The following is a 21,316-nucleotide window of genomic DNA, read 5'->3' as shown; positions in this document are numbered from 1 at the left end:
GAGTTAGGCTGGACCCGTTGGCCAGCTACCCTCAGGGTCATTCCACGGTTGATTACATGGTCCACTATTGTAGCTCTGATGTCATCAGCAATTCTATTTCTTACTCTTCCTACCCTTCCTCTCCCCCCTCCTCATCTTCCTCTCCCCCCTCCTCATCTTCCTCTTGCTCCTCCTTGTCCTTGTCGTCCTCTTCATCCTACTTCTTCACCTCCACGTCCTCTTCCTCGGCCTCCTCTACTTCTCACTCTTTCTGCTCCCTCCATTGTACTCCGCACACACAGCTTACCTGTATTATAGTGCTTAGGCTGATTGCAAAGTGAACTAATTATCTAAGAAAGTTTTCACATGTGAAAGTGTGCCAGACAGTTGGCAAGTTAGTGTTAATGATAGCCATACATGTGTATACTTTTGCTAGGAGTGTGTTGGAAATTTGGTAATTGAGTGTTGTGCAGTGAATTGTGCCTACAGTTTTGCAAAGTGTGTGTTACAAAATTGCAAACTGAGTGCAAAGCAGTTTTTGTGCTTTTAGTTTTGCAAACTCAGTGAGTGGTTTTGCTATAAGTCTGAATAGTTTTAGAGATTGTGCTACAGGAATCACAGTTAGGGTTTAAGCATTCAGAAAAAACTGTAATATAAAGGAGAAAAAAACATATTCTAATTGTTGAGGGTCAGGGTTAGGGTTAGGACTGTGCTCATTGTGATGAAAACTTAAGACCTCAGAAGTACTCAAGTGCATGTCCAGAGCCCACAAATGTTGGTATAAACATGAGGTCAAAATGCAAAGTTTAAGAAGATGTACTAAAAGCAGCAGCACCTTGGAGACTACACTGGTATTTTCCACTTAAGAAAGAGTAAATGTAGATATAAAGAAATACAATGCTCCTGTGGCTGTATTTCCATATGTTGAGTAGATCAATGTGCAATTTGTTCTGTCAATTATCTGCTCTAGTGCCTTACACTGCAGTGGGTGTCTGGGTTGCTGAAGTCAACCATGTGGAGGATGTGTAATTTTTAACACTTCATTTAAAGTAATTTCAACAGCACATGTGGGGTTACAGTTCAACACTGTGTGTGTTAATTTGAACTATGAACATGTCATCATCATGTTGTCTCTAACAGATGTGCTCATAGTTTTGCCAGAGTGAGCTTTGTTAAGAACGTCATGCATGGGTTATCTGTGGTGTGTGTGTGTGTGTGTGTGTGTGTGTGTGTGTGTGTGTGTGTGTGTGTGTGTGTGTGTGTGTGTGTGTGGTGTGCATTTACCATCGCTAGAGGTGTTCCACAAAGTGGCAGCTTGCATACTGGGATCTTGGGGGAACTCAGATCCTGTGAAGAGAGGAAATGAAAAGTAGAAAAGCAAAACTTTTATTTTTAAATGCTTAAACATTAAATGCTTTAAAAGGTTGAAGAATTGATGTCTTGCATATATTTTCCACTAGCAAAATGATGATGATGTCGATGTTAATGCCAACTACCAGTTAGCATTAACATGGGTTGTATCTGATGCTTTTGTGCGTTTTTAGTATTTATGACATAGACAATTTATTTATGGTCGGAGACTCAACAAACTGCAAATGTTTGCAAATGTTTGCAAAAAGCAGCAACTAGCAAGGAAACTCAGTGAAAGGTTCCAAATGATTGGAACCTTTCAAGCAAGTTTTCAGTATCAGATATCTGCACAACATAATTGCAACATGTAACAAATGGACATGAATTAAGTAAATTTGAATTGAAACTACGGGTTTTTTTATATAAAAAGTCAACATAGCCAAGTACCCACTTGAGGCCTCACACTTAAAATGGAGACTCTCACAATCCTGGTGCTTTGAAACAAGACATGATGAGAGAAGGGTAGATAACTGTTGACTCACTGGAGTCCACCTGCTCCACTGATAAAACCACTGGTTGCAAGAAAAATGTTTGTATTCCCCAACTGGTGGGTGAGTCCTTATTGGAGGTTCCTGACTGTTGCTAGGTGATATTGGGCACAAAGAGGGTGCTACACTAAAAACTTCCTTAAGCTTGCTTTGGTTGCTAGCAAATAGTGTGGAAGAGGCTGATTTGCCTGCAAACACTACTGTTTTGCAGTATGTAGCGATACTCAAAAAAGTAGATCACAAAGTGGAAGTAGAGGACATCTGCCCAAATCAGAAATGGCACATGCCTTCTTTTAGAGTGAAAACTGGGCTTCAGCACTGCAGCCAACATGTTTCAAAAAAACTTTTATTTTGAAAGCGAGTCTCTCAGTTTCCAGTTTGTGCCACACTTTTTACAATTTCCCTCCTTTTTAGAGAGTAGTTGGCGAGTGCTTGGGCCCAAGTTATCATGTTTCATGCAAACCACAATTTCCTAGTGACCAAAGCTATTACAAAGATGTTTTTGCCAGCTGGTTGGGGGTTGCACTTTTTTCTCTATCAACCTGTGGTTGCCACTGGATGACCGACCATTCTCTAGGCATATGTCACTGGGGCTTTATCAATTGATTTCCCAGAGACTGTCATCAAGCTCCAGCAACCACTCACCAATAGTCGGGGAACACACGACTGGTGGTTAGCGGATGGTCATGAACGAGTCTCTAGGCCTGTGTGGCTGGGCCTTATTCACTTGACCCTACATTGTCACCATTATTGTCATGTTCCTGCAAAACATCAAGGTAACTTGACTTGTGTTTACAACAGCTAGTTTAAAAAAACAAAAACAATCAGCTTTACAGCTGCATTCTTTACACCTGAAAGCTATATCCAAATGTAATCCACATGGTTGTGACAAAGTAAAAAGAGGGTCACAGACTCAAACTTTCTGAGCCAGTGGCATGGACCTACATTTAAACAATGCTTAACCACAATTCTGGAGAAACTTTTCTATGTAAAATACTGTGTACAGACACAAACACACTGCTTCTTAAATGTAAAATAACAGTGGTGATAACGCTGTACATTTTCTAGTGCAGATCAAAGGTTTGGGTGTACAACAGGGAGCCTATCAACAAGCCATGTGGACCTAATGCGCTCTTATTACCAGCTGAAGACAGAGCTGCTCTCTGCTTTTCATTACTGGGGAGAAGAGACAGAAAATCGGCTTCAGAGTGCAGTGCTGCAGGTCATAGGTGATTCCTAACAAATTAAACAGCCAAAAATGAAGGACTGGCAAAAAACTCTAAGCTGTTTTACCTTCACTGATTCTCAGGGCACCAGACCGCTGACAAACTTTCAGTTCACATACAACATCCCACAGTTCTAGCCGGCTACAACAGTGTGTGAGTCTGTGTGTTTTGGTGCAGGCTGGGATAGTTCAGCATGATGAATAGGCAAATGGTTGCCATCCAACTTTGGGAACGTAACCTAAAGTCACAAACGGATGTGAAAATGCAAGCATGTGCATGGACACCGCTGAGAATTGACTGCAAACTTAACTATACACATGGTGCATTTGTTTCACACATACACACGAAAAATACAGAATTCCTAAACACGTCATAAATATTTTTGAATTAACAACTTGAAAACTGACAGTGCGTGGCATGCAGGGTGACAGTCGAGGAGAGAAAGTCTGCAGACAAACAGCACCAGGAGCCTGGTGACACAGGGTCACGCTAATTGGGTGATAATGTGTCAGGATGGTAACGACTATGTGGTGGTGCTTGTGAAATGAACTGTGTTAATGAGCAGCGCTTTGGGCCTCAGCACCTGTTAGTGAGGAGTCTGGAAGCTTGGCAACAGGCTCACAACAACAGGCTCACAGTTATGGGTGTTATGCTCATGATTGTTAAGAGATATGTAGCAAACCCAGAGGGCAGACATAGAATCAAAATGTGTCTCTTTACTAAATTAGTAGTTCTTCTGTAATGCTACCTGAGTCCACAAGCTATTCTGCACTTTTGGAGTTAGAATGACTTGCTGGTTTCTTCCAGGAGGCTACTAACAGTGTCTTATGGCATGTCCCGGCCCCACGGTGAGTCTAAATTTACTCTGTGTTCTCTACTGTTAGACTAAGAAGTCTGGAGCTCTGTGCTTTACAAAGGACAGAGGAGAGTGGACGTCGCAACTCACTAGCTTCACCAACACAAAGCTAGCCAAGGGCAGCCAGGTGAGAGTTCAATAGAAGTGGATGGTCGTGGGAATATAGTGAGGGAAGGGGGAGGAGGACGAAGTGCTCGTTTATGGAAAAGGAGGCACAACTGTGTACTTCTGAGAAAAAAATGTTATCATTCCAGAAAGATTTGAAGTTTATAATTTTGTTCAAAAACAAACACTTGTGCACAGCGATTTTGCTGTTATGTCTAAGGTCTGCTTACTTCCTGCGTTTCATTTTTTCCCCACATTGTGCGCCCTTTAAAGAGAACACATCTGTTCTCTTTCATTAAGACAATCATCTGAAATATCTGGGAGAAAATGCAGAGCAATTTTGAGATTAGCTTTCTAATGTTTCTCAGCAGTGGAGGCGAGCTGTTGTATTAGACCTGTTTGTTAAAAAGGACCTAAAAATAGATCCCAGGTTTCATCAGCTGTGGTTCTGGCCATTGATTGAATCACGATTTGGATACTGACTGCAAGACCCATATGTACCTCTGTACTGAATCCCTGTCTGTCAATATGAATAACCAAAGAAGAACAAAAGCATTGCTTGCATTATAATATAGGGAGGAAGAAATCGTGCACATATGTGTACCAGTCAAGTCTTTCGACCATGAACAGGCTGTTTCCAGTAACATTGTCTCAGAGTTGCAAACATTTTAAATTACTGAGGTGGCAGATCAGAAAATAGTGATGAGAAGGGAAACAGAGATAAGGAGTTTCAACAAACCCAGCCTATTTTTTGCAGTGGTCAGGAGAATGGCCAGACTGGTTGGCGCAGACAGGAAAGCAACAGTAACTTGTAACAAACAAGGTATTTAGACGAATCTATCTGAGTGCCCGTGTCAAACTTTGACGCAGACGGAAGCAGCTGGAGTACAGCCAGGTGCTCCTGTTATCAGCCAAGAACAAGAAACTGAGGCTACAGTTCACATGGATTCAGCATAACTGGATAACAGAAGATCGGAAAAATGTTGTCTGGTCTAATGAGTCTTGATTTCTGCTACAAAATTCGGATGGTATGATGAGAATTTGGAATATCCTATCCTATCCTGCCTTCTATCAAGAGTTAAATCTCATCTTCCCAGTTTCTGATTGCTGCTTCTAGTAGAACAAAATGCTGTTTCACAACGCTCAAATCATCTTAAACTGCTTTCCTGAACGTGACAGTGAGTTTGCTGTACTCAAATGGCCTCTACAGTCATCAGATTTCAGTCCAACAGAGATTCATATCATAGATGTGCACCACGCAAATCTGCAGCAAATGTGTGACGCTATCATGTAAATATGAACCAAAATCTTGGAGAAATGTTTCCAGCAGCAGATTGAATCTATGCCTTGAAGAATTTTCAAAGTCAAAAACAGGTTCAATCCAGACCTAGCAATGTGTACCTATCAAAGTGATCTAAGAAACAAAAGCAACTGGACTTCTTTAAGTTTCTCAAAAATACCTCACCTCTCGTCTGAGAAGCTTGGTGGAGAGTCCAAGGTATTTAAGGCTCAGTTGAAGTTGTCCCTTAAGTGGGAAATTGACCTAGTATTGATCATGTGCCTCTTTAAACTGAGCCAAGACGTGAAAAAGGCTATTGGTCATTATCAGCAGAGGTTTTGTGTGAAGCCGTTGCGTTTATCAAGTGGCTCAGCCACTCCAAAAATGCATGGCACAACACAGAAGAGACACCTCGACAGGATGAAGGTCACATTTTGTTAATATTTTTACCGTTCACATTTAGGCATCTGAAATAGGGATAAGATCAGAATGCAAGTTTTGTACTACAAGAGTCCAGCTAACTTTAAGCTGTGCTTCTGCAGTTTCAAATAATTTCCATTTCAAAAGTCACAAGTTACTTTTCCAGATTTTCCAGATTTCCATATATTTCCACTGGTTTTTATTATAGTGATGATTATCACAACTGTTAAAAACATTTTTATCTCTAAGTACTGTCGAAGGCAAGCAATTGGACTTCACTTGGAAAAATAAAACTGTGAACATATTTTCCATAGCATGTCAGAAGTGACACTTTTAAAAATTCAATTCTGGTATGGCAGTGAACGCCCATCAAAATTACGGATACGTGACAATCTTTATAAGAGTATCATGTTCCCTTCTTGGCTGCTTTGTCATACTTCATTCACGTTAAAGCTCTGGAACGTCCTCTTTCATTTGCAGCTGAGTGCCACTCCTAGTAGCAAAATATGCAGTAAATGGTTAATGTGAAGGTGCCTCTGAGAAGTCCAGACATCAAATCTCCACACAGAAAATTCCATGAGAGCAGCCTCTGATCCCCGTCCAGCTGTATTTGGCTTACGATGATAAAAATCAGGCAGGGACACGAGCTTAACCCCCATAAAGCTCTCCGAAATTGGTGTGACTTTACTGTCGCAGCAGTGTATGGCAATTAGTGCAAATCTTTAAACTCGAAGGCTTGGGAATGAGGAAAAGGAAGGAGTTAACAGAGAGCTAAGAAGAAAATGAGACACTAGGTTCCTCACAGGGTAAAGCTTAACCAAATCAGAAATGTTCAATTTGAGCAGTTATGCGTAGCAACTAATATGCTGTTATATGGTCTGGGGGGCTGTGTTTGGAGCCAGGGTGGTTGGTGTGGTGAGTGAGACTGATGTATGAGCTCTCCCACTCTGTTATTAGGGCCTCTCCCAAGGCCCCCTTCCATCCCTATTAGCTGGAAAACTGACCTAACTCAGGGGTTAACTGGAAGAATGGGAAACCAACCATTTTCACAGTGCAACTATGAAATATTTCTGCCTTTAAGAGATGAAAGCTACAGATGAGGAATTATAATTATTTCTTTCTACAATTTGTCTTCATCAAGTCTCTGTTTCCATTCAGCAAGTTTCTATTCCTGTTCTGTCTCTGTGATGTCAAAGAGAGAGGGTGTCCTTAATGTGGTCTTCTTGAACACACCGCTACAGCTGTGGAAACAGAAGCCCCACCAACCTGCTGGTCAAGCCTCCTGTTTAAGAGGCAACAAAAAGAAGGAAGGAAAGCAGCTAGTCTCAGATACTGAATCAACGTGTAATGTAACCCCAGTTACAAAAAAGCACAATGCAATGATGCAATGCAATGCAAATCTCACAAACCTGTGTTTTATTCATACTAAACATATATGTGAATTGTTGAAAATGAGACATTTTAGTATTTCGTGAAAAATAGAAAAAAGGGGAGGTTAACTAGAAACAGATCGGTAACATGCTTGGGTATAAAAAGAGCTTCATAGAGAGTTTCTCAGAATTAAAGATGGGAAAGGTTCACCATCATCTATAAAAACTGTATCTTTATAGTAAGATGATGCAGAAATATGGTGATCTCTGACCTAAAGATCATTTGGATGGAATCATTTGGAATCATTTGGAATTGAGAGATTAGTTTGATATGTTTCCTATGTTCTAAAATATGTTTTTATCTGTATTTAACATGGAATTGGGGTTTTAGACTAGTTGAATTCTGAATTGTGCAAAGTTTCTCTCTTAGAGTCCAGAAAAAAACAAACACAAAGCTAGTACTGAGCACGTCTCCTTTAAATGCTCTAATTTTCCCTAAAAACCACTCAACTCATCCCCTGCATACTGACATGAAGGAAGTAGCTGTGAAGTTTTTATGTCATCTACTTTTCAAAAATGTGAAGTTTTAGACAATGTAAAGTTTGAATAAAACAGTTAATATTCCAGTAATCCTTAATGAATTATTAGCCTCATACTCTCAGACTGGAAAATGAATGAAAAGTTACAATCACTAAATGGCAACAGGCAGTGAAGAAAAAGAGTGGTGAGAAGTGAGGGAGAGAGGAAAAGTGAGGGACTACAAGGCAATTATGGATAAATTGAGTGAAGATGATTTGGAAAATGTGAGTGCAGAGAAATGACAGAAAGAGAGGAAATAAAAAGGAGAACCCTCAAAAAAAAAAAAAAAAAAAAACTCAGTAAAAGAGCCGCTCGTAAAATCGACTTTTTAAGAAGTGGGCTTCTGTCCCACTGAGCAGAGTGAGGGTTTATGTTGGCTGGAGAGTTTAGAAACCACAGCGAAAAACTGTTGACATCTAAGAATCTGGTAACCTGAGCGAAGAAAGAAAAAGGCAACACAAACAAGTAGTGGGTAACGGTAACTCAAGTGGACACGTTTCAGGTTAAGCCTTCAGTTACAGCAGGTTTGTACACAACACTGTTCAAAACATCCAGGCGCTTATGTGGTCTGCATTGTGTTGAACTTGTCCTCTACTCATGTAAGAGAAGAGTAAAGTAATCCTTCATGCAGATTTGAATTTGCAGACATTTATATTAGGGCTGCCACAAACGATTATTTTGATAGTCGACTAGTCACCGATTATTTTTGCGATTAGTCGACTAATCAGATCATCATCCATTGGACGTACAGCTTATTGCACCAGCAGCATCTGGTCTTATATAACTATCATTAGCTTACAGCTTGAAGTGTTTGTGCTAACTAAAAATAAAGACAAGATGATAGTTTATTAATTTTTAATGAAATTTGCAGATTGTTTCGGTGAAGTTTAATAAACTCCTTGCTTTCTAAAATATAACAGGACACCGGAGTATATTCTCCAGCGTCTCACACTTCTGATAATCAGCTGTCTGCTTGACAGTTTTAGCTGTGCAAAAACTATAACTTTAATCTCAGCCAAACCGATTTACTCAGGAACAAATAAAATACTAAAGAAAGCCAAACAATAAAATTTTTAAGTTATCTAAGTGACTTATATATATGTTTAACCTGAGTAGCGAAAGACGGCGGTGGGTTTGAAAACGATCTGCCGGGAGTCCGGTGTTCTCACGGCTCTAGTTAGCCTAGCCCCCGCCTAGCTAACGAGCTAGTGGGTAACAGACGTCTCCGAAAACGTCGGAGCGCTTTTGAAAATATGTGGTGTCTTGATAAACTGAGCAGATATTTGAGGTTTACACAGCTACATTCTCGCCTGAAAATATGTTAAACGTTTATTTTGTGACCAAGAAAGAATAATAAGAGTAAAGTTAAAACTAACTAGCTGCCGCCATTGTTGACAACTGCGCTGGGCTGCGCTATGAATTCTGGGACACAGCTTCTTCTTCTTCGGGGTTTAACGGCAGCTGGCATCCTTGTACATGCAGTGCTGCCATCTTCTGTTTCAGTCCGTTATTACACTCTTAAATCCTACTACTCATTCCTGCGTCCTTTGTGATCTTACAAAGCTTCAAACGATGCGTCGACTATTAAATTAGTCGACGACGATTTTAATAGTCGACATAATCGTGACTAGTCGACTAATCGTGGCAGCCCTAATTTATATGCAATGTAAAGTTTATAAAAGCTGGAATAAATGATGTTGGTAAAGTCATTTTAGAATTTTTATTACAAATGGAAGTAACGGTATGACCAAAATCATAATAATCCTAAAATAAGGTGAAACTGATTCCATTAGAAAGAGATGGGGAGGGAGTGTGTGTGTGTGTGTGTGTGTGTGTGCTTGTATAGCTGCACCTGGGTGCTTGTGTGCAGGTGTTTGTTCCCAAGCTCGACTAAAGCGTACAAAGATATAAAAGCAGGCCTGTTTAGGAAGCATTTACTGAAGACATTATGGGGCCGAGAGCACAGGAACTACTTACTCTCTCTCTCACACCACACACACACCTGCACTGCATTTGAAAGTACTGCGCTGTAACCTTATATGAGCAAAGACAGGGGTGAGACACACAAGAGAGAGGAAAAGCAAGCTAGGCTTGGGAAGGGAGGTTTTGAGGAGGTAGATGACAGGAGGCAGCATGACAGAGGCCTTTTTGGATCAGAACAATAGGCAACAACAGGAAGGGCTCATGTTGCAGCAGACATTTGCTCCAACATGTAAAAAATTGTGGAGAAAAAAAAGGCACATTGCTTCCCATCAAAAAAAAAAAAAAAAAAACACCAAAAAAAGAAAAGACAAAGTGCTAAACAGGGAAAATGGTTTAATTCAAGTTAAGAATACTAAAAGTGGAATTACTGCTTTGGCTGATAGGACATTCATAATAAAGTTTGGGTAAAAACATCAAATTTGCAGGCAGCACAGTGGTGCGCTGCCTCTTAGAAGCTAAAGGATTCTGGCTGAGGCCTCTCTGTGTGGACTCTGCATGCCCCAAAACCTGTATTTGAGGTTAACTGATGATTCAACACTGGTCTTACATGTGAACATGAGTGTGAATCATAGTTTGTCTCTCTGTGTGTTGACCCTGTGATAGGTTGGTATGTCTCACTTATGACCAATTTCAAGCACACCGTAAAGAAGCTGAAGGTTACACATATGAACAAGTAAAAGTGCTCAAGATGTCAGTTCTGCAAAAAATGATCTGGCAGTGTGAAGCTCACATCAACAGTTGTCACTTGATAGAAAGAAGCTTGTGGATGAAGCTGAGTAAACTGTGATGCAACATTCTTAAGACAGATGCTCTTTTGAACCTGCTGGAGAAACTGAACTTTGAACTCTCTGCAGGTGAAAAGCAAAACAGGAATTTAAACCGTTAGCTGGAATTATCTAGTTGTGGTTTTAATCTAAACCAGCGATCCAACATGATTAAGTTCTTCAGGACTCCTCTGTCTAACCCCACAAAAGTTAAGCAGACTGCACTACATGCAGCTTCCCTCCAAGAATAAAAAAAGCAAAACAACCAAGTGCAAGAAGACCATATAATGTATACTGATAGTATTTTGCAGTAATATTAAGGGCAGGATATACAGGAAAGCTGGAGGCATGGTGGCAGCTTGCAAATGTGCATTTTCACCCATAACTAGCACTTGTGACTAAGTACGTCATTGGAATTATATTTTTTTGACAGTAATATACTTTTTATGTGGTAATTCTGCAATCAGTGTACATATTTGACACAGAGCAACATCAAAAAAGTACTAATCTCTTAAAGTGTTCAGAATTGTGACCCAACACACCAGACTACTGCTGCCAGTCTTTGAAATAGGATAGGCAACTCAAAAAGGTCGAGGAAAAACCCGCAACATGTAAACTTGACACAGAAAGGTCTCCATCTCAAATGCAAGGCCAGCTGCGCAAAGCATCTCTTATATTCTACTGTTTTGTCATAAAAGAAACCTTTTAAGTAGCGCCGTGCTGTGCTGATGGTTCTGCAGAGGTCCTTCCCCACGGATTAAACAGGCCGACGCGAGAGCCCCTGCTGTCCCTGTAACGGAAACCATGCTGATCTTTAAGGCCCGGTTAGTCCATTTTGGGCGAGGCTCCCCCAAGCTCCTGTTACCAGCGATGTAAGCAGACTAGCGAGGAATGTGCATGAGCATGTTACCACCTACTGTGAGGCTCATCTGTTTTCACCTGGCAGAGCTGACACAAGTGTGTGCACAAGAGCTCAGCTTTCTGGAAAAAGTGATCGCCTTCAAGCAGATAGACAGAGCGCTGGGACCCTGACGTAATCTGTCTGCTCATCTCTTCACGGAATGTGAACAGAGACATCACACGCTGTGCAGAAAGAGCACCGAAATGCAGATATGAAACATAAATGGACAGAAATAAAGCACAAATGCTCATGTATGTTTTATATCCATTTTTGAAGCGTCTGTCAAGGGTCATGAGCGGAATCTAAGATTTAAGACCTAAAGCCAAAGCCAGTCGGGCTGTCTGCATGTAGGACATGAATACAGACGTCTCACTTGGCTTTTGAACGTGACTTTTCTGCTAAAAGTGTATCATGTGTGCCAACAGTCTGAATGGTGTGAATAATAGCCATGCCATTTTACATGCCAGCCTCTACAAATGGGTGGGGGGCTGGGGGTGATTTGTATGAGTGCTCAGGTGAAGCCAGGCAAACAGACACACACACACACTCCATGAGCTCACTGACAGCAGTCCTAAATTCCTTCAGGATGACAAATTTGAAAGGAGAGGCCAGCGCAGATGGAATCTGGGAAGAACAGGATGATGCCGTCAGATTTCAAACGTGACTCAGATTTAGCCATCATGTGACAACAGTTGGGCCGGGCGCCATTCCAAAAAACTGTTCTTTATGTCTGTCTGAACCTCCTCACTCGTGTTATAGTCATCATTTCAAAAACTCTGGGACCCGAATAGTGCACTTATTTGCATTTCTCAGTTTGTATTTTCATCAATTACAAACATAAAAATACTAACTACTCACATCATTGTATGTGCTTTTTAAAAGGAAACCACCAATTTTACACACCGGATTCTTTCAGGCATGCTTTCCCTTTCCAGAATCTGAAAGCTCTGTCACTTTTTGTAAAAGTCGCAACACCTCTCATCCAAGAGGCCTTTTCAGTTCTAAACTAACTAGCAGAGCATCCCAAATATTTAATCTCTAGTTTACACGTGGTTGTGAGGGGTCGTTGACTCACTTGAACGAGACGCAAAACGTCTTCATAAACCTAAAGACAGACGTTTATCTTCTTTTTAAGCACAGCCAGACAGCAATCCTGCTTGCTGCAGTCGTGTGGACAGGCAAGTACAAGATTACAATTTCCGCTTTTGAATGACAGTCTGTGACTCCGCATGTCTATCTGCTGCAAGTGCAGACAGACACACCGGCACAAGCAAAACATCTCCAGCACGTGCTGATATATCAATTCAGCGAGGGCACATCAGATTAAAGATGAAAGCTGAAGTTTTGGTTTATTCAAGCTGTTTTTACTTTTCCCTTTTCCTGCAGTTTACACCTATTATTACAAACATGCTGCATCAGTTCCATCTGCAAGCATCTCCAAAACAAAAAGGGCCATACATCTTCAGTTAAGTTACAAAAAAAGTATTAGCAGAACAAAGCTGGAATTGATTTTTATTTTATGGTGAGTCAAGTGTGTACGAATACATTGCCATACCTGCATATTCAACGCAACTTAAAACTACCCAAATTACGCTCTTTGTTGTCATGCTTGTATGCATGTATTGATTTAGGACGTAGGACAGTTTTTCCAATTTCATTGTACTACTGTACTATGTATGACTGTGCAATGACAATAAAGAGTTATCTTATCTTATCTTATTTTCAGTGTTGTGCATATGGAAATATTACTTGGCTTCTACTGTCACTGCTGTGGGTATGAATGAAAGGTGAGGTACTTAAAATTAAAACTGGCCCACGTGAATGCCAGAATGCTGGCAGTGTTACAGATCCCACATCTAAAAGGGGCTGAAAAAAAACCGTCTGATTATATTACGTAGAATTATTTCTTTATGGTTGCATAATGTTAAATATCATGCTAGGCTTCATTTCTGTACTCTAGTCATCTACCTGTGGCCTGTGAATTTTCCTTTTAACACTACTGTGCTGAATATGGACTGTGAGATACACAGGCCACTGCGTGCCTGCTTCTGACTCCACAGATAAACTGGGCTTAGTAATTCTTGGATGCCTGTGGGAAACTGGGTGTGAGGCTTGTCTCCATCAACTTATAACTGAGTCAGCTCCCAGTAACTGACGCTCGAGGAGATACTCTGCCGCAAAAAACCTGACTGCAAGCCAGAAACAAAGTATGACAAGGAAAGGAGGGAAAATGAAAACAACAAGTAGTGGCAAAGAGGAGGCAGAGACCAGGACGGCAAGAGATGAAAGTGTGAGGAAAAACATCAAGCGCGCAAGAAATATTCATTCCAGTGAAAATGTCCAGTGTTATTCTTATTTCTTGGTTTTCCAGCCCTATATTAAAGACCGACTGTTGGCAGCCAACAGTGAGAGTCTGAGGCAAACAGAGAACCTCTGAGCGTTTCCAGCACGCTTCTCTGTCAATCATGTAGATCCTCTATAGGAACTCTCTGCTTGTTGTAGGTTACAAAAATAAACACCAGCATTCTTCCACTTGTTTAGATGAAAAGGTAGCCAGCTAATGAGGAAGACAGGAGGACGGAAAGGAGAAAAAAAGGGACAGCATAAAAAGATGAGTGGTGAAAAGGAGATGGGGAAAGATCTGAAAAAAGAAAGAGCGTTTGTCGCTCCGCTACTGTGGTAAAATCATTTTGAGCTGGGGGACTAAACTGCAAACCATAACATAAAAAACAGATTACACATACATTTAAGATGTAAAACAACAAGCCTCGACTGTCCTACCATGGTAACTGGACACGTATAATATTCAATTCAGTCTATTCAGTTCAATTTATGGCATAACAAATCACAGCAACAGTTGCCCCAGGATGCTTTGTGGTACTAAAAAATAAATCTTATCTTATCGTTGCACTGGCATGCCCCAAATTGATGCAATCCTGTAAAAGTTTCTGGCTTATTTTCACATAGTGACTGCCAGCAACCACCAGCAACCAGTTGCCAACCGGCCAAGGAATGCTTGTATTTTGTGGTTTTCCATAACTTTCATGCAAAACTTATTATATAAAAATAGAGAAAAAAATTGGATCGTCAAAAGTTCTTAACATTTTCTTAAATTAGACTAAATAAAAAATCCTTATCATTGCAAATACAGGAAACTAAAAGCTGGGATTGAAATAAAACCAGAATGTCAATGACATAGCAGTTCGTCCTGCTCAGATTATTGTCCATAAAAATACAAATGTGGGATAAAGACCCATTATGAAATTACTGTAGGCAAGTTTTACTAAAATCTAACCAATACTCCTGGAGGAGTAGCGAATCTTATGAATTATGGACAGATTGACTGTCTCCATGAGGCTTAAGATCATTGGTCATTTGGCCAAATGGGCTAAAAAATAATTTTTCCAAAGCAAAATCCCAACACACACAAATATTAGAAAACACCTCCCCCGTGTATTTCCATGTTTTTAAAGGAAATCTATGGGCCAGAGGATCAGACTATGGATCTGTCAGTTGGTCCTTTTTCCAAACCCATCTGGGCGTCTGCAGCTTCATAAGGTATCACTAGAATCCAGTTTCAGCTACAAAATAGTATTTGATTTTAATTTTCACAACTGTGACATGAAACTAAATTACCAAACATGTAAAAGAGAAAAAAATAAAAAATAAAAGACATTTTTAAAAGAGAGGATTTAGGTAGGGGGCTTTAACGGGGAGGATTTGTCCAAATGGATGAAATCTACCATCATGCACACACGTACAAAAAACCAGATGGACAAAGTGTGTGTTTATGTGATCATACACTATGTGTTAGAAAAAGAGAGACCCTGTTTTTTGATTCCCTTTTGTCTCATTTCTGATGTCAGACAGAGAGGTGAAGACACCTGCTCCGGATTTGCTCAGATCCGGTGGGGGTGGGGAAGGGGGGCAACAAAATGTGAAGAAGAAGAACAAAGCAGAAATTTCAAGCAGATGTAAGTGACGAAAACTGTAAAGATGATATAAGGTAAAGCTGACAATGTGGAAAACTCATGGAATTGGAAACGTATACCGGAAGATTTTTCAAAAGCAAGTAGCAATCGGGGGAAAAAGAAGGAGAGGCTTTATAAGGTAACATAGCAGAGACAGTTGTGGGTTAGACGGTGCCAAATGCAGCATGGAAAAGTACAATTTATACAATGATAATGGATAATGCACGGGGCCTCGAAGACACAACTGACACAACTGAAAAACAGCAACTGATGCTGGGTGGAATCTTGATGTAGTATTTTTATTGGATGCAACTGTGCACTGACTAAAAAAACACTTCCACTCAAGTAATCCTTGTGGATGAAACACAGGGTTTAAATAAAATCCAGGCTTTCCAAATCCATTCCCATACCTACCATCTACATTTTTTTCTTAAAAAAAAATCAGAAGAGAAGCTAAAGTGCCAAAGAAAGACACACAAAATCTGCCACAAGAGACAAAGATGAGCATTAACTCCGACATTTCCAAAGCTTGTCATAATTTCCATCTTGTTCCACTAAATGACTGGTGCGGGGGCTGACTAAGCACATCTCGTAAAGCATCCCAGTTTGCTTCTCCAAAGACAGTCTCACCCCACCTCCCATAAACTGTTTTCTCAAACGAACACACTTCATAAGTGATCCACCTCCACCCCAGACGACGGCAAGGAGTATAGGGAGATGGCGGCACTGGGGAAAAAGGTGTTTAAGGAGCACTACAGGCATAAAGATGTCTTTTGTATTACACCATTTCCTGTTCAGATCTCCCAGGCTCCAAAGACTAAATTCTTCTTCATCTGAGAAATGGGCCGAGCTGATTGCTATGTACCTTATTTCCAACACAGACTCATTGCAGTTCCTAAAACTGTCACGAAATGTATTCTTTTGCTGTTTGTTCAGGGACATGAACGGAAACTAATCATTTTTGTGTGGTTGTGTCTCTGTGTGTTTAAGTACATGGGCACAAAAACATCTGGAACACAATATGATGGCACATAATTTGTTCCCATGTCTTCAGCCGAATCTATCAAAAAATGTCAAAGATAGTGCATTTTCAAATGCAGAAGCTAGTATTTTTACACCAACAAGGAGAAAAGAAAAATAATCCAGCAAAGATTTGACACAGGAGATTCAATTTCAATTATACATCACAACAACAGTCGCCTCAAGGCGCTTTATATTGTAAGGTAGACCCTACAATAATACATACAGAGAAAACCCCAACAATCATTTGACACCCTATGAGCAAGCACTTTGGTGACAGTGGGAAGAAAAAACTCCCCTTTAACAGGAAGAAACCTCCAGCAGAACCAGGCTCAGGGAGGGGCGGGGCCATCTGCTGCGACCGGTTGGGGTGAGAGAAGGAAGACAGGATAAAAGACATGCTGTGGAAGATTAATGACAGGTATAATTCAATGCAGAGAGGTCTATTAACAAATAGTGAGTGAAAAAGGTGGCTGAAGAAGAAACACTCAGTGCATCATGGGAATCCCCCAGCAGTCTACGCCCATTGCAGCATAACTAAGGGAGGATTCAGGGTCACTTGATTTAGCCCTAAATATATACTTTAGCAAACACGAAAGGTTTAAGCCTAAGCAATCCCTAACCTAAATTAGAGATGTATCTGACCTTTAGGTCCATCTACTCTTCACTGAAGCCTCATCAGGAATGGTCTCAGTGGAAGGATGTTTATCAAGAAGCCATTTAATGACAGGAAACAGAGAAAAGGCTGAGGTATGCCAAATTACACAAGAACTGGACTAAAAATCAGAGGCAACAGGGCTGATGGAGTGATGAATCCAGAGTTGGAATTCTTGGTTTAAATCAATGTCAAAATGTACAGAGGACAGAAGAGTGAAAATCAAATGGTTTATGGCTCCATTTGAGTGAAAACTGAAGGAGTTATGATTACAGAAGTCCATCAGATGCGCATTTCTATATAATCAGATTTGCAGTACCATCTGTTAAGCTTCCAAGTGGCAACAACTGCATTTTTCAGCACGATAATGATCCCAAACACACTCCCAATGCATTATGCATTATCTATCAGAAATTATACTACTGAAGCAGCGTGGGATGATCTTGACAGAGAATGAAAAGGCAGCCAACATCCAAAGAAGAGCTTTAAATGTCCTTCAAGAAGCCTGGAGAACGATTCCTAAAGACGACTTAAAGAAATGACAAGAAAGTTTGCCTCATGACATCAACAGCACTGGACAGTTTTCATTCTATCATGTACTGTTCTCATTAGAAAAGTTAGGAAATTATAGCATTTGAAGATAATTCCAGAAAGTAACAGCAACAGGAACTTTCCTCAGTGTGTAAAAGGATGTGGGTTCCTATTGGTTATTACTGCTGTGTCGACATGAGAGAATATAGTTAAGTAGCTAATTAAGTTCAACAGGAATGCACCATTAAATAAAGAAGCAAGAGATGCTAAAGTTGGTGATCTATTTATAACAACTTAATAAAAATGGGTACTCAAGTAAAATTAATGGACTTTGGAAAGATGGTGCTTTTACTCAATCTTTCCATAGTCTCATATGTCTGCTCTACATTTCCCTGCAACTTCTTGGAGAGGACAGTAATCAACTTAATCAACTGTGCTATTATATGAGACTGCTATTTATTCGTAGCCCTTTCATACAGCTTCAGTTGTTATCCAACTAAAGCAGAGAGGAAAGATCTGATTTTACTTATTTATGAAACGTAGTAGAACATTGCGTTTGAATTGAATGCACTTAGGTTGATGGATTAAAGTAAAAGGTTACTCTTTAAAGGCAGAGTAACAAAGATGGAAGTCTCCATCTCACACTTATCCACACCATTTGGAGTATTTATTGACTTTTGTGATACTACTGAAGAGGCAAGAAGAAAATATGTGCAATATATAGAGGAACTGTGTGACGGCTCTTGTCATCTGCACACTCATGTGCGCCTGAGAAAGTTCTTGCATGTGCAGTGTCCATGTGTTAGAATTGGCAGCAGGTTGGTGTATTCTGGCCTTGATTACGCGTCTCTTTTCCGTCCACCAGTCGCCAAGTGGAGCAGTGAATTACCCTGCCATCTCCGCGGTGTAATTGGGGACACATGCAGCCTTAAACCTTTCATCCCTCCCTACCCTCCCTCCATCCATTCGTAGGTCAAAGTAGCAATGAGATCAAATGCTCTCCTTGGTGGAGAATTCCTCAATAAAACAACAAGTGGGCAGGAAGGGCTGAGAAGAGTAAGATGGGAAATCAAAAGAGACAGAAAGGGTAAAAGAAGGAAAAAAAAATGCAGAGACATTGAGAGCATATGGAACATGTTTCGAGTAAAATCGCTGGCCCCGATGTTATTGTGGTGCTTCATTTAACGGACAAAAACATCTCATTAAATTTCAGTATTATCTGTCTTTTTGCTTTTTTGCTTTTGTTTCTCACTTTTCCACACTTTTCAGGAGAAACACTCCTGCACTTTCTGAATTTATTCCCTTTTAAAGGATCAAATTTTTTTCAAGGATGTCCCACAAGAACTCGGTCCGTGACTAAGCGCGTAATACCCCTGTAATAAAATGGAATTCCAAAGTATTAGAAATAACAAGGCAGCACGGTGGCACGGTGGTTAGCACTGTTGCCGCACAGCAAGAAGGTCCTGAGTTCAATTCCAACATCAGGCCGGGGTCTTTCTGTGTGGAGTTTGCATGTTCTCCCCGTGTTTGCGTGGGTTCCCTCCGGGTACTCCGGCTTCCTCCCACCGTCCAAAGACATGCAGCTTGTGGGGATAGGTTAATTGGAAAATCCAAATTGCCATTAGGTGTGAATGTGCGAGTGAATGTGTGCGCGAATGGTTGTCTGTCCCTGTGTGTTGGCCCTGCGACAGACTGGCGACCTGTCCAGGGTGTACCCCGCCTCTCGCCCTATGACAGCTGGGATAGGCTCCAGCGCCCCCTGCGACCCTGAAAAGGATAAGCGGAAGCGAATGGATGGATGGATAGAAATAACAATTGAATTATATTTGCATAGAAATAACTAAACATATGTACGCTAGTACAGGTAATTTTAAGTAGTTATTAATTCTGGGTATTTTGCAAAAAATAAAACACAAAGTATAATGTAAATAATTGTGTTGTGTAATTTTTCTTGCAAATTTTGTGCAAACAGAAACAGCATTACCCCAACTTACATAGTTCACTTTGGGCATGTGCCGTATTATGGCGTGGCTTAACGTTCCCCAACTTCCAGGTATTTTACAAGAAAGGCAACAATCCTTTCGTCTACACTCTTTTTGAGAATTATGTTTGAACAGTGATGCAAATGTGCAAATTTTTATGCCATTTCTTTTTTTGTATTGTAACTTGATGAAAGGGAACAGTCCTTATCACATATATATTGGTAAAATTGAATAATACAACCTCTATTGTGTACTAAATGAACATGTAATGAAAATAAGTTGAATTGATCCACTCCATATTATGGGAGATTTTAATGGGGATTTTTATTTTTCAATTAATTACATGAAATTTCAACTAAAACAAAATATTGCAGAGGATTTACATCCGTAGTCAGAGGTTGTATTATAAAGTGTTACCAAGCAGCCAATATACTGTCCTCATTATCTCTCTTGTATATACATTGCACAGTGTCCAGGGTCCTTTTTAAAGAAATAGAGCCATGATGGGCTCAGGTCTGGTTCACACTAACATAAACAATCCTCCCTCCTCTTCCAACAGCAAGGAGCAACAGAGTCTGAGAAATGAGAAAAGAAATACCAAGTGTCCACTCATTTGTGATCTGCGGTGACAAATGTAGGCACAAAAATAGTCTGGATCAAAGCAAATGCATAGCTAGCTTTTAAGACTACAAAACAGTTTATCATCAGTTTCGGACAGAGATGAAGGAATTTTTCCCAGCGCTCTCCAAGTCTTTGATGATACAGTGTAGAGCACAATGACGCACACAGTCCTACGCTGTCAGAATGATTTCACTAGTTACTGAGCTGTTTTATGAAAGGCGTAAAACTGATGTGTGGGATTGAAGAGAACCATTTAGGGGATAAACTGAACGCAGGCTGAGACGTGCTTGGATGGGTAGTTAAAGCAGGAAAAAAAAGAAGAAGAGAGAAGACGTGAAAGCAATAAAGTTTTAATGCTGTCTTTACTAGGTCACTATTATAAATAAAAATTAGTTCATAATTGCTTGGCTGGTTAAATACAATTTAAGCTCCCCATGATGAAGTGCAGCCTTGTGTCTGAGTGTATATACATGTAGTGTATTGTATAGCTGCAGGCTGCAGACAGACAGCACAGACACTGGAGTGTGTCATGCTTCACATCTGGTGGATGGGCTCTGTCAGCTCCGTTCGTCTGCCTATTATTATATAGGCATGAAGCCTTTGAACTGAGCAGCCACTGCTGACAATCACCAGACTCCAAAAAGGCACGGGTGCGCTTCTTTCTCAGTAAGTGTTTTTCATGCTGTAAAGAGATCATACAGTAGAGTCATTTTCCTCAGACAACGTGACAGCCAGGTGTTTGGGCAAAGGAAGAGGCACAGAAACCTTGAAGGAGGAAATTCTCATACTGTATTGCACCATTTAAGGTAATGCACAGCTTGCGGATGTTAGAGATTTAACTGGTGGAGAAATGACTAATGATTCCTTATCCTTCGATCAAAACAGGCTACAATATTCAGCTCAAGTGTTTCCTAAAAAGTGGAGTTCCTGAGTCCTCTTCACCATCTACACTGCAGACTTCTCCCACAATTCCACCCAGTGCTTCCTGCAGAAGTTCTCTGATGACTCTGCAATAGTCGGCCTCATCACTGATGGGGACGACAAGGAGTACAGAGGACTGACTCAAGACTTTGTGGACTGGTGCCAGCTGAACTACCTCCAGATCAACGCCAGTAAAACCAAGGAGCTGGTGGTAGACTTCCGCAGGCACAAGCATTCTCCACTGCAACCACTGAA

General features: G+C 40.6%; 1 protein-coding gene across 1 annotated transcript in view; it reads right to left on the bottom strand.

Moving 5' to 3' along the window:
* Nucleotides 1–21,316, bottom strand: part of LOC309692833 (inactive tyrosine-protein kinase transmembrane receptor ROR1-like) — a 137,181-nt gene that overhangs the window by 46,357 nt on the left and 69,508 nt on the right. The window contains exon 2 of the mRNA XM_082511659.1: nt 1,264–1,326. Coding sequence (XP_082367785.1) covers nt 1,264–1,326 — 63 coding nt within the window. The remainder of the gene's footprint in view (nt 1–1,263; nt 1,327–21,316) is intronic.

This window comes from Aulonocara stuartgranti (genome assembly GCF_965226115.1).
Source record: "Aulonocara stuartgranti genome assembly, chromosome: 17".
Classification (NCBI taxonomy): domain Eukaryota; kingdom Metazoa; phylum Chordata; class Actinopteri; order Cichliformes; family Cichlidae; genus Aulonocara; species Aulonocara stuartgranti.
Note: the sequence above shows the minus strand (reverse complement) of the source record. Positions and strands in the feature narration are given on the sequence as shown.